Source organism: Coloeus monedula, assembly GCF_965178545.1.
Source record: "Coloeus monedula genome assembly, chromosome: 22".
In the NCBI taxonomy this organism is placed as follows: domain Eukaryota; kingdom Metazoa; phylum Chordata; class Aves; order Passeriformes; family Corvidae; genus Coloeus; species Coloeus monedula.
In genome coordinates this window covers 6119466-6135801 of record NC_138802.1, presented here as the reverse complement: position 1 = coordinate 6135801, position 16336 = coordinate 6119466, and the positions used below count along the sequence as shown (strand labels likewise).

Below are 16336 nucleotides of genomic sequence, written 5' to 3'. Positions count from 1 at the left end.
CCCAGTCCCACAGGGAAAGAGCAGAGTCATGATGTGTCCCCAGCCCACTTGGAAGGCTGCTCCCCCCTTCAGGTGGGGGAAGGAGGCAACAGGACCACCAGGGTATTTGGAATACCATGTTTCCACCAACGCTGAAATCAAAGAGATGCTGGCAGGGCTCCAGCTCCTGGTGCCCCTGTTCCTGCTCACCACCCTGCTGCCCCTTTGCCAGGGTAAGTGTTAAGGAATGCCTAATGTGGCTCTGCAGAGCTTGTGATCAGAGATGCCTCCTGGGGCCGTTTGTGTTCAGCAGCTGGGATCTCATGGCCTGGATGCTGCTCAAGATCTTCTTCTGGTGGCCCATCATGGTGATTCCCAGGCTCCGAACATCCCTGGAGAACAAAAACACTGTCAAAGACACCTGTGCCAGGCCCCAGGGAGACAACTGCACCCCATGGACCAGCCCAGGAACCTGTGCCTGGCTCTTCTCCACTTGTCCATCAGCACAAGGCTGGTCCTGATGGGGGTCCATGGGCATCCTCCCAGGGACAGAGAGACTGCCATTCCCTTGGGCACGTCCTCCTGACAAGGCCACTGTGACAGCCCTATGGGGAGCAGGATCACTCCTGACAGGCTGGTAGGTGACAAGATCGATGCTCTGAAATTGGATTCAGTTTTAGTGAGATGCCCTCAGATAACCCAGTCAGAAAGATGGATGGATAATGAGCCTTCCCCATTCAAAAGATTCTCTGATGTGCATGAGAAACAGGGATCACTGTCAGCTCAATCCCAGAGCAAAGGCCCCATGTACAGCCCCTGATCGATGCAGACGACAACCCTCTGTCTGTCTCTCTGTCTTCCCTTTCACTGCCACAGGAACCACTGTCCAGCAGCTCCATGCCTTTGGACAGGGAACAAGGCTCCTTAGAGGCTGCAGAGGTTGTTGCCAGCCCTGTCACTACTGGTAACAGCACGGGATGGGGGATGTAAGCAGGCATAAGGGTAGGAGCTGGTATAGTTGCCTTCTTTTCTGGTACCGCTTGGATGCTCCACCTTGGAAACTCCCTAGACAGGTAGTGAGACAGATCTTAACCCACCCTTGGTCATGTGTTAGTGACCTTCCAGTGATGCCTCCCTCCTGGCTGCACTGAGCAGGGAACCAGTCCTGTGCATGGGGTCTGGCAAAGCTCCAAGGTAATGCACAGCTATTATGTTTTCCCAGTGGTCCCAGAGAAGTTACACAGGGTAGCACGGCCACACTCTGGTCCAGAGAGGCCTTTTGCAGGGGAAACAAAGATGAGAAGCACAGGGAGACAGCAACCTCCCGCCTGACCCTGCTGTGACCAGGAGGTTGGATTAGGTGACCTCCTGGAGCACCTTGCAACCTGACTTACCTCCTATGGGCCTATGGTGACATTGGAGAGCCACCACAGAGCACTGGAGGTGACTTGGTGCTCACAGCCTCTCAGTACAACTCCCACACCTTCCCTCAAAGCTCAGCACAGCCTTGGACATTGTCCCAAATCTCAACACCGTTTGCCTAGAGATATGTATGGGGCACCAGGGACCAACTAGAATGAGCCAGCCAAGGCAGGACAGTCACTGTTTGGGGCTAGTGGATTGGTGCAGGGACACCCAGCCACACCCTGCTACTCACTCGATGTTCATGCGCATCACCATGCCCAGGGAGGAGTACCCAGCCATGGCAAAGTTCTCCCGGTAGTGCCCCAGTCGGATGGAGTCCAGCCAGTCCTCCACAGTCAAGCAGCTGGTCAGGTCGAGGAGACCCCTGTCCAAGCGTGTCTGGGTGAACCTGGGAGCAGGACAGAAGGGGTTAGACAGAAAGGTTGGTCCAAGGTGACCAGGCTGTGAGGGCCACCTGAATGCACCTATAGAATCAGGAAAACATTAAGGCTGGAAAAGCCCTCTAAGATCATTAACTCCAACTGTTGACTCAGCACTGCCAGGGCTACCACTAAACCATGTCCCCAAGTGCCACATCCACACCTCCAGGGATGGTGACTTCACCACTGCCCTGGGCAGCCTGTGCCAGGGCCTGACCTCCCTTTTCGTGAAAAAATTTCCCTAATTTTAAACCTAAACTTCCCTTGGTGCAACTTGAGGCTGTTTCCTCCTGTCCTGTCCCTCATTCCCTGGGACCAGAGGCCAATTGCTGCCTCGCTGCCCCCTCCTGTCAGGGAGTTGTGCAGAGCCACAAGGTCCCCCCTGAGCCTCCTTTTCCCCAGGCTGAGCCCCTTTCCCAGCTCCCTCAGCCGCTCCTGGTGCTCCAGCCCCTTCCCCAGCTCTGTTCCCTTCTCTGGACACGCTCCAGCCCCTCCATGTCTTTCTTGTCGTGAAGAGCCCAGAACTGCCCCAGGATTCAAGGTGGGGACTCACCAGTGCCCAGCACAGGGAGGCAGTCACTGCCCTGGTCCTGCTGACCACACTATTCCTGATCCAGGCCAGATGCCATTGGCCTCTTGCCCACCTGGGCACACAGCTGTGACCCTGCAAATCCTGCAGAGCAGGACAGAGAGAGCCTTCACAGGCAGGTAAAGGCAGGGATGCTGCTGCATGGGCAGGGATGCTGCTGCATGGGCATTGCTGCACTTCCTTGGCCTTGGCATGGGGGTGCCATGGAGGGAGCAGGGGGCTGAAGTGCAGGAAGTTCCTCACTACCCACCGCTACCTATGCCCACGGGCCCTGTGCGTGTCCATGGTCCCAAGGGCAGCCAATGTGCCACAGCCAGTCAGAAATAGCCCTTATTCCTGCAACCCACGTGCTCTGCCCAGTATCAGTCATCAGCCCCTGCTCACACAGGGGTCAGGAAGCCCTCACCTGTTCACGGTGCCCATGCACTTGAGATTGTCAGGGTTGCGGATCAGCTTGTCCAGGATGCCCACAATCTGGGAGAAGCGAGGCCTCTCGCTGCGGTCCTTCTGCCAGCAGTCCAGCATGAGCTGGTGCAGGGTGGTGGGGCAGCCCATGGGGGCAGGCAGGCGGTAGCCTTCCTCCACAGAGTTAATGACCTGGAAGGAAGCCACACGCCGCAGTGGAGCTGCACCCCCATCCCGCTCCCAGCCCCTGATGGGAAGATCCGTGAGAGCTGCTGGGGCCATGGGATGGGGAGCAGAGAGCTGGGCACAAGCTTTGTGCTAAACAACAACTGAATGTCTGCGTGCAGGCTCTGAGCAAAGCTGGCAGCAGGCTGGACACCACACATGTACAGGAAATCAATGCTATGACAGCAGAGTTATTTAGTGGTGCTGTGGCCTAAAATATTGCAGCTTCCCTCCAGCAGACAAGCCACGAGGGCTGCACTCACACTCAGTTGTTCTACAGCCAGGGCATGGCACTGGTCGGCAAGGCTGGAGGAAACCCTGCTTGAAGGAATTGTGTGGAGGAGGTGGTGTAAACCACTGCATTCATGCCCTGCTGTCACCAAAGCCACCACAAAATAAAAAGAAACCTAGGAAGAGAGGGGAGTCCCAGCACAGGGGGAGATTTATAGAACTCATAGGTAAAAAAAGGAGTCCTGTGATTCTGCAGAGCCAAAATACTCATTTTACTCATTTACTGCCTCCTTTTGGAAATTTTGCCCTCAGGTTGTGGTCAGGATTATAACCTACATTCCCCTTCAGATTTTATACTACTCTTGAGGTGAGAGTGGCTCCACACAACTCAGACAAGCCCAAAGCCTACAGCTGGGTGGGGCTAGCCTGAGGCTGTCAGCAACCTCACCTGGGCACTGGAAGGGATGGATGCCCAGCACTGGGACGGGCAGGCTGGTGCAGTGCGGCTGCAGGGATCCTAGGGAAGCCCTAACCCCTTCCAGGGACTGGGAAAGGTGGCACAATGTGCTGAATCTCTCCAGCCAGCAGAAAGGCAGGACTAGGGACAGCCACGGTGCCACGGTGCACACAGGCAGCATGGCAGCGACCTCCCTGCCTGCATTCATACCGGGCACTTGAGTCAGTGTCCCCAGGACGGGGCAGGACTGGGAAGGGCCAGCAGGTAGGTCAATGACCAGTGAGCTCCGGTCACTCCTGGGAGCCATGGGACTGCAAAGGCAAAGGCTGTGCAGTGCAGAGATGGACTGCTGTCCTCACAGAGGGGACGTGCACCCTGTGCACAGCCCTGTGGGGATGTGAGGAGAGGCAAGAGCTGATTCTTGGGCCCCTGTTCCCAGCTCCCCACCATGCTGGCCTGGGGAGGGCAGGAGGAGGGGCAGGTTTGGCAGCACTCACGTCCCGGTTGGTCATGTTCCAGTAGGGCCGCTCGCCGTAGGCCAGCACCTCCCACATGACTATTCCATAGCTCCACACATCACTGGCTGAGGAGAACTTGCGGTATGCGATGGCCTCCGGAGCCGTCCAGCGGATGGGGATCTTCCCCCCCTGGAAAAGTGAGTGAGAGTGGAGGCTCAGAGCAGGCAGGGCTCAGCATCCTGAGCTCTGCAGCTGGGACAGCTGTTGGACAAGCAATAAGCTGAGGTGGCGTCTTATGGGAAGGACTGAGGAGGCAGTGTGCACAAGATAAGCCCAAAGGTGTGTGTGAAGGACGACTTCAAGGTGTTTCCAGCAGAGCAAGGAGAACACTGTGCTCTTTTACAAGGTCTTCATGGACAATTTGGTCCCCCAATGCTCAAGAGACAAGGAATTCACAGTGATGAAGAGGACCCCTGGGCTACCAGAGCACACAAGCACAGAGCTGACCCTGGGTGCAAGCAGAGAACCTGACTTGCGCAGACAGGGAGAGTGATGGGATGTGCTCCCTGTCCTTCCCTGCTTTGACAGGCAAACACTGAAAAAGAAGACGCATTCAATTAAAGGACCATGCTGACAAAAATCAGCAATGTATGGACCAAGAATGCTTTTAAGCTGGAAATGTGGTTGCCAGACATCTGTAGAGGAAAGTTGCGGTATAGGGGACATTGGCTGGGCTTCCCAGAGCATCTGGGGCAGGAATGGTGTGTCTGGGATCACCTTCCAGGGATACCTGTATAGGGAGAGTTGCCTCTACCTCTACCCAGCTCTGCCTGCTCTGGCACATGCCTTGATAAGGACTGAAGATGAACAATGTGTCTCTTGGGAGAATCCCTTGGGGGAAGCAATCTCCTGAGCACGTTGAAGACAACACAGGAGGAACACAAGTCGCTGAACACAACAGAAACCTCATTTGAAGGGTACCCTGACTGAGACCTCACCAGAGATCCTGACTCTGGCACTGCCTCCTTGTGGTTCAGCTCCACCCACACTATACATTATCCAGTCTTCCTCCACAGCAACCAGCTCTGGTGAGTTTCACTGCACTGAGGTGCCTCAAAGCAGCAGAAACCAAGCAGCAGGAACCTCCCCCAAAGTTAAATTATCTGGAATGCCCTGCTACTTCTTGAGATACCAGAGGGAGCAGGTGAATGCATGGACACACAAACAGTGAGCCCCTCTGGCTCAGCTTCTCCACTTTGCTGAAGCCATGAAGAGCATGAAGGCCACGTTCGTCAGGCTGGGCCATGGTGCACTCATCCCTCAGAGCTGCAGCTGCTCTGGGACATGCTCGGCATCAGCTACCCCAAAGGAACCTGAAGCCCTTTCTGCTTCTGTAGTCTTGGTCTTTCTGAGAAATGATGCTTGGAATCCTCAGCTACAGCTCCAAACTGGCCTCCATCAGGAACAGTCTGTCCTCCAGATATGTGCCACGGGAGCACACTAATTCTTTTCATGGACAGAGAAGAGCAAAAAGAGTTCATTTTATTTAACATATTCTATGTATTTCATGAAAATGTGTTTCATTTTGCTTCTGATGACCTCCCATGGAGGAGGACATCAAGCTCCAGAGCTGCCAGGTTGGCTAGAAAAATCTCAACATGGCTCCACAGATAAAAGTGTCCTGCATGAAATAAAAACACAGGTTGCAAAACCAATTCCCACCTTTTCCACATCCATGAATGAGGCAGTCACATGGAAAAACCAGTGTGTGGCCACGATGCTGAAGGGTAGACCAGAACACCCCCCTACGGATTGACAGGTCTAGGACAACTGAGGAGTGGATGGAGCTACACAGCCTAGGGAAGGACTCCAACAGGGACACGTAAGCCACACGTGCCCATGGGAGCAGTTGGTTGGGGATGTTTGATAACTCCCCGCCCTCCCATCCTGCTGCTCTTTGTTCACTGCACACTCAGTTCTGGGATGTCCCTGTGCGAAGGACAACGCTCAGGACCTCTTTGGGTTTGAGCTCTTGGCCCAGATGTCAGCAGGAGGTGATATCACCGTTCCTGCCCTACCTGTATTGGCTTGAGAGTCTCTGACTTTTCCATGTGTCAGTGGCCTGAGGCAACAACAGTCACTAGGGACCAGCACTGTGAGCCACCCACCGTGGTGGTGTACGCAGCATCGGGGTCGTCCTCCAGGACGCGGGAGAGGCCGAAGTCGGACACCTTGCACACCAGGTTGCTGTTGACCAGGATGTTGCGGGCAGCCAGGTCCCGGTGCACGTAGCCCAGGTCAGACAGGTACCTCATGCCCGCCCCGATGCCCCGCAGCATCCCCACCAGCTGGATCACCGTGAACTGCCCGTCGTGTTTCTGGAAAGGAAATAACCATCCTGTTGGTGCTGCTGTCATTAAACCAGCCCCCCAGTGCCTCTCACCTTTGGCTTAGTACCTCCTCTGACCCCAGTGCCTCCAGCTTGTGCCCCTGCCCACTTCCTTGCCCTCTCAGTGCCTCTGACACATGCTCAGGCAGTTGTCCCTGCCTTTGCAGTGTCACTCCAGGGAACCAGACACAATGCCTGGAGCCTGTGTCTGCTGGAGAGGTGAGAGCCCAGCACCCACAGCTCTCTCTAACACAGGGCTTTCAGTGGCTGAGAGGCTGAGGAGCAGGAACCAGCCCCAGGGGATGTGCAGTGAATGAAAATACAAACTCCCTCCTTACCCTGAGAAAGGTGTCTAGTGAGCCGTTCTCCATGTATTCAGTAACAATCATTACCAATTTGCCTGCAGAAGACAAGGGAGGTCAGGTTAGCAGAGAAGTCACCTTCCTCCGGGAAGCCCAGTGCCAGGTTTTTACTGGGAGAGACATGAATCCAGGCCTGTGGGTCTTCTGCAGCCCCTCAGACTGCTGTCACCCCTGCGCTGGGCAGGACTGGCCCAATGATGGGGATGTGGCAACAACCCAGACAGGTACCCCTCCCTCCAGGTGCCATTGATATGGCTGGCTCAGCTTCGTTACCCTGCTGAAATTTGCATGCCATTAGTGTAAGGCTTTGCATCAAAATGTGCCTTTTTGGAGGAAGACTTCAAATTGTGATTCAATACAGGCAGCCTTTAAAGTAAATGCCTTTGAGTAGGACATCTCCCAAACCAACAACAACCTGGAGCACACTGCAGAGCAAGGTGTGGAACTGCCACAGGAACTTTGTCCTGGAAGAGAAGGCAAGGGAGTGGCTGTCCCAGGTAAATGCACGAATCTGAAAAGCCACTGGGGCAGTGAAGGATGGAGTGCACCCAAAGCGAGCCCTGACCCCCATCTCCCAGGCTGCTCACAGGGAGATACATCCCAACTCTGCCCCGCCATACGCTCCCTCCCTTGCCAGCCACATACTCCTGGTGACCACACCCTCCAGGTGGATGACATTGGGGTGGTCGAACTGTGCCATGATGCTGGCCTCACTCAGGAAGTCCCGCCTCTGCTTCTCTGTGTAGCCTGCCTTCAGTGCTTTGATGGCCACAGGAATCTCCCTCTTCCCTGGCAGCTTCAGGCGGCCGTAGCACACCTCTCCAGACTCCCCTGCAAGGCAAGGGAAAGTGGGAGCATGGAGAGCTCCTCCACTTCTTGCACTCACCCACCAACACCACGAATCGTCCAGTCTGTCAGCATACTCACAGCATGCCCCAGCCCCTCCGGGTTTCAGTCTGAATTTCAACCCCCTCCAACCCCTCCAGGATTCAATCCTCTGAAAGGATTGCTCAGCTCTGGCTTCCTGTTCAGGAAGGGTGGGAACATCAGAAACCACCTGTCTCTGGTGCCTTTCACTGAAGGCAGTGGGCCAAGAGCAGTGATTGCAGTGGCACTTGCTTTATTGCTTTTAATGAACAAATTTGAGAGTCTCAGAGCAGCCAGGATGGCCCTCATCATTTCTCTGGGTTAAGCCCTTAGGGTGCTGCTCATGAAGTTTGAGCTCCATCTCTGCACTGTGCTTCCCTGAAAGCCCCTGCCCCTATGCAAAATTCCCTTTTGTTCTGAAAATTTACCATTTCACTTGCAATTTCATTTGCATCTTGTCACCCCAGGTTTTTCATGGGTGCATGTTGGGGCACCCATGGGGACAGGCTGAGCCATCTGCTGTGCCAGCCTGAGCCACCGGTGCCACACCTGCTGACGAGCAACCCCCTGCACCAGGCTGCTCCAAAGGGTTTATTTCACTCCCCCAAACCCCCACTCTATCCAAGGTTTTGATCTCACAAGGATAAGGAGCAGATGAAGCCCTGCTGAGCACGGCTCTGATCCCAGCGGGCCGGGGCACGGCACAACCTCAGATCATGGATTTCCCCGAGCAGACACGATCCAAAGAGGCAGCTGGGCCCCAGGACTCACCAGACCCAATGACCTTCTCGATCTTGATCCGGGACGCCTCTATTTCACGGGTGAACTCATGCACAGCTTGGCAGGGGTCCTCGTACGTGTGGGGGTCCACATAAAACTTGGACTCTGGGAACTTCACTGCCAGGTTTCAAAGTGGAGAGAGGAGATCAGCACTCTCAGGCAGCTGTGCTGGGAGGAGGGACACCCAGCAGCAGGGCAGAGGATGGGCAGGGGCAGGACAGGCTGAGGAGCCACAGAGATGCAGCACAAGGAACCCTAAGTCACTCTTTGGCCCAGCAGCGTCCTCAGAGCAGTTCAGGACTGGGCTGCCCAGGTGTTCTCCACATGATTGTCCCACTCCATCACTCCCCCCCCCCTGCCCCTGGCCTGCTGCTCTCTGGGATGATCCTGCTGCACTCTCAGTGCACCCTGTTCAACCTTTCAACCCCATTACTAGGATGCCCCTGGGATCAGAGCCCCCGCTCAAGTCTCCTAAGACATGTTCCTAGGAGGAGGCAAGATACAAAACCCCTCCCCCTGGAAACCACAGCAGTGTCAGGGGGTAACAGTCCAGCTCTGCCCCTCCATGGGGCTGGCTGGGGTCCTTCCCAGAGACTGTCCTACCTTGCCCATTCTGATAATGCATCTTCTCCTCATCAGAGTTCTGGAAAGCCTTGCTGTACCCACAGTGCCTGCCACAGGGGGACAAGGGTCAGAAAAAAGCCCCCATCCCCCATCCACAAGCATTCCAAAAGCAGGGTGGAAGGCAGTGCATGCCGGGGCTGTGGGCAGCCAGAGAAAACACTTGGCCATCCACCAGCTGCATCCCTGCATCTCGCTGGATTGACACTTTGGTCTGGATCAAAGAACTCTCCAGGTGCTCTCCGAGGCTTGGCAGTGCTAAAAGCATGTGTGCTCCACATGCCTGGCTCAGCCACGCTCAGACAGAGCACACAGTCTCCCTTGGATCTGTCTGAGGTAGAAAAGATCTCTCCACTCCTGACCTACCCACCAGTCCATCCAGTCAGCCCTTGTACTGGTACTGGAATTGCTATTGCTTGTGCTGCTAATGTTCCATATATCTTATATTATAGTGTATATACCAATTTATTACTATTCAGCCTGCTGGCATGAAGAGGGGAAGATCCGGAGACTGGCTCTGCCTCAGGGAAAGTGGTGACCCTTAAGTGAAGTCTCTTGGCTGCTTATTAATCCCAGACCTATGGATGCTCTGGACAAACTGAAAGGCGAAAAGTCGTGCCAAAGTTCTCCCGTCCCTCCTGTCCCTGTTGGAGACCTCCAGAAAATCCCCCTGGCCTCCAGAAAACCCTTACCTCTTCTTGCAAATCAGAACTACCAGCAAGGCGACGAGGCCAGTGATGAGTGTCAGGCAGATCCAGACGATCGTCATCGTGTCGTACCGGAGAGACGCTGAAGAAGCAGGGTAGGAAGGGGTGAGCTGAAGTGGGGACTGGAGTGGTGAATGCACTGCTGAGCTCAGGAATGTACCTACCCCATGGTCTTCAAAGGTAAAGCCTTGGGATGACCATGGGGTCATGGTCTTCAAAGATGAAGCACTGTTCCACTTACTCCCAGTTTTAAGCCTCTCCCAGTGTACAGGGACCATTTGCATGTGGGGAAACCAAGCCAAGATCTGAGAAAGCCATGGTGACACAGCAAACTGGTACAGAGAGGAGATTGGAGCCTCAGGACCTCTCTACGTCTTCCCTGAACTAACTGCTACATCCTTCCTCCCTCTTCTTTCTAATGTATAAGCATAGATTCATGGAATCATTAAGGTTGGAAAGGACCTCTAAGATCACTGAGTCCAGCCATCAACCCAGCACAGCCAAGGCCATCACTAAACCACATCCCCAAGTGCCACATCAACAGATTCTTCAAGCACTTCCAGGTGTGGTGATTCCACCACTATCCTGGGCAGCTTGTTCCAATATCTTCTTCCAGTGATGAAATATTTCCTAATATCCAATCTAAACCCTGTTTCAATTTGAGTGTTTCCTCTTGTCCCAAACATCTCAGGAGTGCAACCTCAAGCAATCCCTGCAGGCTGAAATGCCAGGGGATGTGCCTCCAGGCCCCCTCCCTGTGTGGTGGAGGAACAGTGGCCACGGAGAAGGGCATCACCAGGGTCCATGCTCTCTGCCCCACACTTCCCTCACCCCACACCCGCACACACTCACCCGGCTTCCCAGTCTCCACCTCCACAGTCTGACTGAACCTCCCACAGCCGGCAGAGGTGCGAGCCCGCACCTGGAAAATGTAGCGGGTTGCAGGCTTGAGCCCAGAGATGGTGGCAGTGGTGCTCTTGGATTTCAGAGTCGAGTAGCTCTGCATTTCCTTGTCCTGGGGACAATCAGCAACAAAACTCTCTCTGCATCAGCACAGCGACCAGAGTCTTCCAAAGAAGCCCCTTGTGCAAGGCTGGCTGATAGCAGGGGCCTCTGAGAAACAAGCTCAGTATTACCTTCTCGTAGTACTTGATCTCGTACTCCAGGATGATGCCGTTGGGCTGGTCCGGCTCTTGCCACAGCAACGTGACACTGTTCTGGCCTGTGCTCTCCTGGTGCACCACCACCACCTGTGACGGGGCTGGGGACCAGACACAGGGGGTTAGGTGCCTGCTGATGGGGGGGAGCAGGACACAGCAGCAGGGAAGGGTGGAACTGGAGCCCCAGGCAGGACCCCTGGCTTAAATCAGGCTTCTGGTTTAATTAAAGCCATGTGGAGATGAGTGCTGTGATGGGGATTGCAAACAGGCTTTTCCTTGCTTTGGCTGCCTCAGTCTCTTTCCCATGGAGTAAAGCAGCTCTGAGAAGATGAGAGAGGAGGGCACTGTCCCAGGACAGGCAGGAGGGGACACTGGTGATTTGCTGTGATCTGGAGCCAGAGAGGAGAAGTACCAGAGGGGTTGCAGGTCATGGAGACCCCTAACAGGACTCTGTCCTCTCTTGTTCCACCTGGGATAAAGGGAGAGGGGCAGGGGAAGACGGAAAGGGGAGATGATAAGTGTGGTCAGGGTCTGAGCACCTGTCTAAAAGTGCCCTGGGGGTGCTCTGCCGCCCTGGTATATTTGTCATCTTCCCAGGCCTGAGCTGGGAGCCTGTGAATCAGTTCGTGTACCTGTAGCCACGCCTGAGCTGTTGCTGTCACAGCTGGAGGAACCAACTCACCAGCCTCTTTTCCCACGGGGAAAATACCCACTGGAAGTTCCTCAGAGTGTGATGGCCAGGTGCAGCCATTGGGTATGGCTCATGGGAAGTTTCAGGCCCCCCTTGTGAGCTTCACTGTCAGGTGAAAAAAGAGATGTGGCAGCCCTGGGGAAGACAGAGCTGCTGTGGCCATGGCTGCAGTGCAGGGGTGTCACTGGAGCAGCACAGAGACCAAAAGAGGCCACACAGGGGCTGCAGCAGCAGTGGGGCACCCAGGGACTGAAGGGCAGCAATTAAAGCTCAGTTCATCTTTGGGGCTGGCTCCTCTGAGAAGCAGAAAATGCTGCTGGTACAGAGCACCCTGGGGAGATGGGACAGGATGGGATGCTGGGAATCAGTTAAACTGCATGAGCATGGGCAACGCCTTCGCTCCAAACAGCCCCAAGGAATCTGTGCTGCATCTGCCTCAGCCGTGCTCAGCCTTTGGGGCTGGGGGGACAAGGGTGACCAGCACCCAGGAGGTCCCCCCCATACAGTGTCAGGGTCCCTCAGCTCTCTGGAGGGCAGGGGGCTCTGTCACATGCAGCAACTGGAGCACAGTAGCTGAACTACCAAATTCCCAACCCCGCTGCTTTCACAGCACCTGCTCAGAATCTATTTTGCGGCTGAGAAGTCAAAATGGGAATATTCAGCACTTCCTGAGAGCATCTCCATCTGAGGCATCAAGCTGAGGCAGCTCATCAGCACTTGGAGGGATTGTGAGGGATCAAGCCAGCAGGACTGAGCCACTTCCACGTGCTGCAGAAGCGCTACAGGCTGGCATTAGTGACAAAGGGACCTGTTCTCATGCCAGCCATGAGCTATCCAGCAAGGCTCCCCAGGTTTCTCCTGCTGGTACCCCTGCCATGAGAGCAGAAGGGGCTCAGCATCATGGGAAGTTCTTGGGGCCTCATTTCAAACTGGGAGGACTGACAAGGAAGGTCAGTCCCTGCTCTGATCTCTCTGCCCACAGTGTGCTCCATGGAGAAGTGCCATGGAGCAAGGTCCTGTCCTACCTGGGCTACAGCACTGCTCAGTGGTTTCCTGGGGAAAGAGCACTTTGCAGTGAGGAATTTGCAAAGGTGAGACATGCATGGGAAAGACTTTTCCCAGCAAACATTGCTGTCACTTGCTGGGGCCTGGCATTGGTGTGAGCTAAGAGCAGAGCATGAACTGCTGCCTGGCCCTTTGGGAAGGAACAAAAGGCTGGAGGATCAGCCTGAAACATTCATGCTCCACTTAGTGTTCCTGTCAATAAACGAGTGTTCTCCATGTCCCCTGTCTCCTGCAGAAAAGGAGCCTCCAACAGCGGCTGCAGGCTGAAGTGAAGGGAAAGGAAGAGGAAAAAGGACACCATGAAGCAGAACCAGAGAGGGATAAGAGTTGCCTTGGGCAGCAACTTGTCCCCAGCCCATCCCAGCTCCCCGAACCCACCTCCAGCAGCAGAGAGGACAGGGGTCACATCTGGCTGTCCCAAGCCCATCACCAAACCAGCCCTTCACTGCTAGAGCAGGTTCTGGATCCCACAGACACTGGCTGGAGCAACGTTGGAGCAACATCAGCATCACCCCCACAGGCCAAGCCTGGAGGGGGGTCTGCTCCTCCTACCTGCCTGGTTTGTCGTGATGTTGGCGACCGCGGCTCTCCTGGACTCCAGGCTGAGGTCGGAGACGCCGTTGACGGCCTCCACCCAGAAGGAGTAGTTGGTGTGTGCGAGGAGGTTGGTGACGGTCAGCGCTCCCTGCACCAGGCTCATCTGCTGGGGCACGAAGCGGATGCTGCTGCCGCAGGCCTCGCACGGCCCCGCGTCGCCCGCGCAGCGCCGGCACAGCACGTTGTACACGATGTCCGCACGGCCACCCTTGTCCAGCGGCGGGCCCCACTCCAGGGTCACAGAGGTGCCGTTCACACTGGAGATCAGGTTCACAGGAGCAGAGGGGGGCCCTGGAAGAGAAGTAGGGATTCAGACAGAGCGAGGGATGCTGGAGTATTGGGAATGGTGGAGTGTGGGACCGATGGAGATGCACCTTGGGCAGCAGGAGCTGAGCGCACAAACACTGCTGCAAGGGACACAGAACTGCCCAGAGCAGGGAAGGCACTGGACACGAGACAGCAAAGACTCAGCAGGGCTTGGGGTGAAATGCCTTGGAGGTAAAATGGTCTGGATCAGGATGCCAAGTGCCAGATGTTACTTTTGGGAGAAGCAGGAAGCAATGGTGAAGCATGAAGATTTGGGGGAAGAGCCACAGTGCTGATGAGCTGGATATGCTCACCTAAAGGGAAAGGTAAACCCACATCTCCTTGGCGAATTAATAAACTTGGGTGGATATTCCTTAGGGAAACACAGGTCAGATGCTGCTGACCCCTCTTTCACCCTGGCCTCAGCTAGCAATGCCATGCCTGTCTGTCCTCCTGGACCAACTACAGAAAGGAGGACTCCCCCTGGGATGTCCTTGTCCCCTTTTAATAGCACTGGGCCCCTCAAAGCAGTCTGTTGCAAAGCTGAGCTGAGACCATATGACAAACCCTGATGTCACTGTCCACCCACAGAGGAGGAGAGCACAGCAACACTTGCACTGACCCCATGGCTGCCCAGGGGTGTCTGACCACCCGATGCACTTCTGGGAAAGGAAAGCTGGGGTGGGGCCAATCACTTCTCCCAGGTAACAAGTGATAGGACAAGAGGAAATGGCCTCAAGTTGTGCCACGAGAGGGTATTAGAGAAAATTGCATCACAGAAAGGATGGTCAGACATTGGAACAGGCTGTCCAGGGAAATGGTGGAGTTACCATCCCTGGAAGTGTTCCAAAAAATGTGTGGATGTGGCACTCAGTGGTGAACATGGTGGTGGTGCTGGGCTGATGGATGGACTTGATGAACACAGAGGCTTTTCCAACCTTAATGATTCTGTGACTCTCTGATTCTGGTCAGTGGTGTTTGGAGAGCAGCAGGATGGGGGGTGACACAGAGGCAGTGAGGGAGTGCAGCTAAGGGGGGCTCCCAGCTCACGTGCCAGACAGAGACTCAGGGTTGTAGGGCTGGAGGAGCACCTTGGGCATCAGGCCCAGGGCCAGGGGAGAGTGCTGGGCTCAGCCAGGAGCAGCTGCCAGGTCCAAGGATGTGCCACGTGCCCCAGTGCAGCACGGCTGGGCACAGGGCAGCCAGGGGTACTCAGGGGGTACTCAGGGGATACTCAGGGGGTACTCAGGGGATACTCAAGGGGTACTCACGTGTGCAGGCGGCGGAGGGGGGGTCCTGCACGGCACGGTAGAAGCTGCTGTCACAGCGGCACACGCGCGCTGCCCGGCTCTCCGAGTGGCTGTGCAGGGGACACTTGGCACACAGCTGGTCCCCAGGGGCTGATTTGTAAAATCCCAGCTGGCAGGCTGCAGAGAGAAGGACCCAGGTCAGAGGGATGTGCCTGGATGAGGATCATCCCACGGCTCAGAGGATCCCACCAGCACAAAGCCGGGCCGTGCTCACACATTGAGCACAGGAAACCAGCCTTTCTCCCCTGCACCGGGGTGAGTCCCCTCCAGCTGCCCACCTGGAAACTGGGCTCTGTGGAAACTTCTGTCTGTTCCCCCAGCTGCACTTACTGCCATCCTGACACCCGTTCCCCACTCTGCTGTTCAGGAGCTGCCTGAAAAGCTCCAGCTGTTCTCCTTGCACCTGTGCCTGCCGTCCAGCCACTGTCTGCCCTCAGGACAGAGAGCACTGCAGGGATCAAACATACAGCACTGGAAATCTATTGGCAACTATTCCAAAAAATCATTTATGGAGCAAATTTACAACACAGTCCCCACTTCAGGGTGGTTGCCACAAACACTGGCTTGTGCCCAGGTTCCCAAAAGCATCCATGTGGGAGGTTTCAGAAATTAAATCTCCACACCTGGGACATGGTACATGTCCCTCCACAAGACCCTGGGGTGCTGCCACACAGAGCAACAAGTTCCCTTGCACAAAACTACAGGGAAAGAGCCTCTCTTGTTGCATGGCACAGCAAAAAGGCACCGCACGCCCACTGCTCTCTCTCTAGAGGCAGAGGGACATTCAGGCCAAATGAGACAGCCTTGAAAAGAAGTTTTTTTCTGACAACACAACCTGCCTGCAGTTCCTCTGCCTCGTCCTGATGCAGGAGCTCATCCCACGCCAGGTCTGGCATTGCTCTGCTTCATCCTCCCCCCTTCTCCCAGCAGCCCCTCGGGTGGATCATTTGTCACACAAACAAACAGCTCGTCTCTTGTTAGGAAAATCGATTTGTTCAAGAGTGACATGTGGCATGTCAGGTATCTGTCTGGGGGTGGAAGGATCTGCCCTCTCTTGCAGGCTTAGATTCCAAATAAGGGAGAGCAGGCTCTGTCTGGGTCCCTGTACTCCTGAGGTACTTTTAGGACCACTTGCAGTGATTCAAGGATTATTCCTGGCTCTGACTCATCTCCATTTTTTCCCCCTGAGGTAGTAATACCTTCATTTTCTCATCTTTACCTCCAGTGGCCAGATCTGCATACAGCCTCAATCTTTGCTTTCAGGCATGTAAAAGGGTTTTGTTTGTGATCCAG

At 55.2% G+C, this 16336-nt stretch overlaps 1 protein-coding gene across 1 annotated transcript in view; it reads right to left on the bottom strand.

Moving 5' to 3' along the window:
* Positions 1-256: 256 nt before the first annotated feature.
* The window catches only part of EPHA8 (EPH receptor A8), a gene marked incomplete at both ends in the record, with an annotated part of 50809 nt that continues 34729 nt past the window's right edge, over positions 257-16336 (bottom strand). Inside the window, 14 exons of the mRNA XM_082295699.1 lie at positions 257-371; positions 1637-1792; positions 2819-3009; positions 4228-4377; positions 6357-6566; positions 6916-6977; positions 7585-7770; positions 8578-8703; positions 9190-9257; positions 9900-9996; positions 10767-10929; positions 11051-11175; positions 13383-13718; positions 15005-15160. Of these exons, the coding sequence (XP_082151825.1) occupies positions 257-371; positions 1637-1792; positions 2819-3009; positions 4228-4377; positions 6357-6566; positions 6916-6977; positions 7585-7770; positions 8578-8703; positions 9190-9257; positions 9900-9996; positions 10767-10929; positions 11051-11175; positions 13383-13718; positions 15005-15160 (2141 nt within the window). The remainder of the gene's footprint in view (positions 372-1636; positions 1793-2818; positions 3010-4227; positions 4378-6356; positions 6567-6915; positions 6978-7584; positions 7771-8577; positions 8704-9189; positions 9258-9899; positions 9997-10766; positions 10930-11050; positions 11176-13382; positions 13719-15004; positions 15161-16336) is intronic.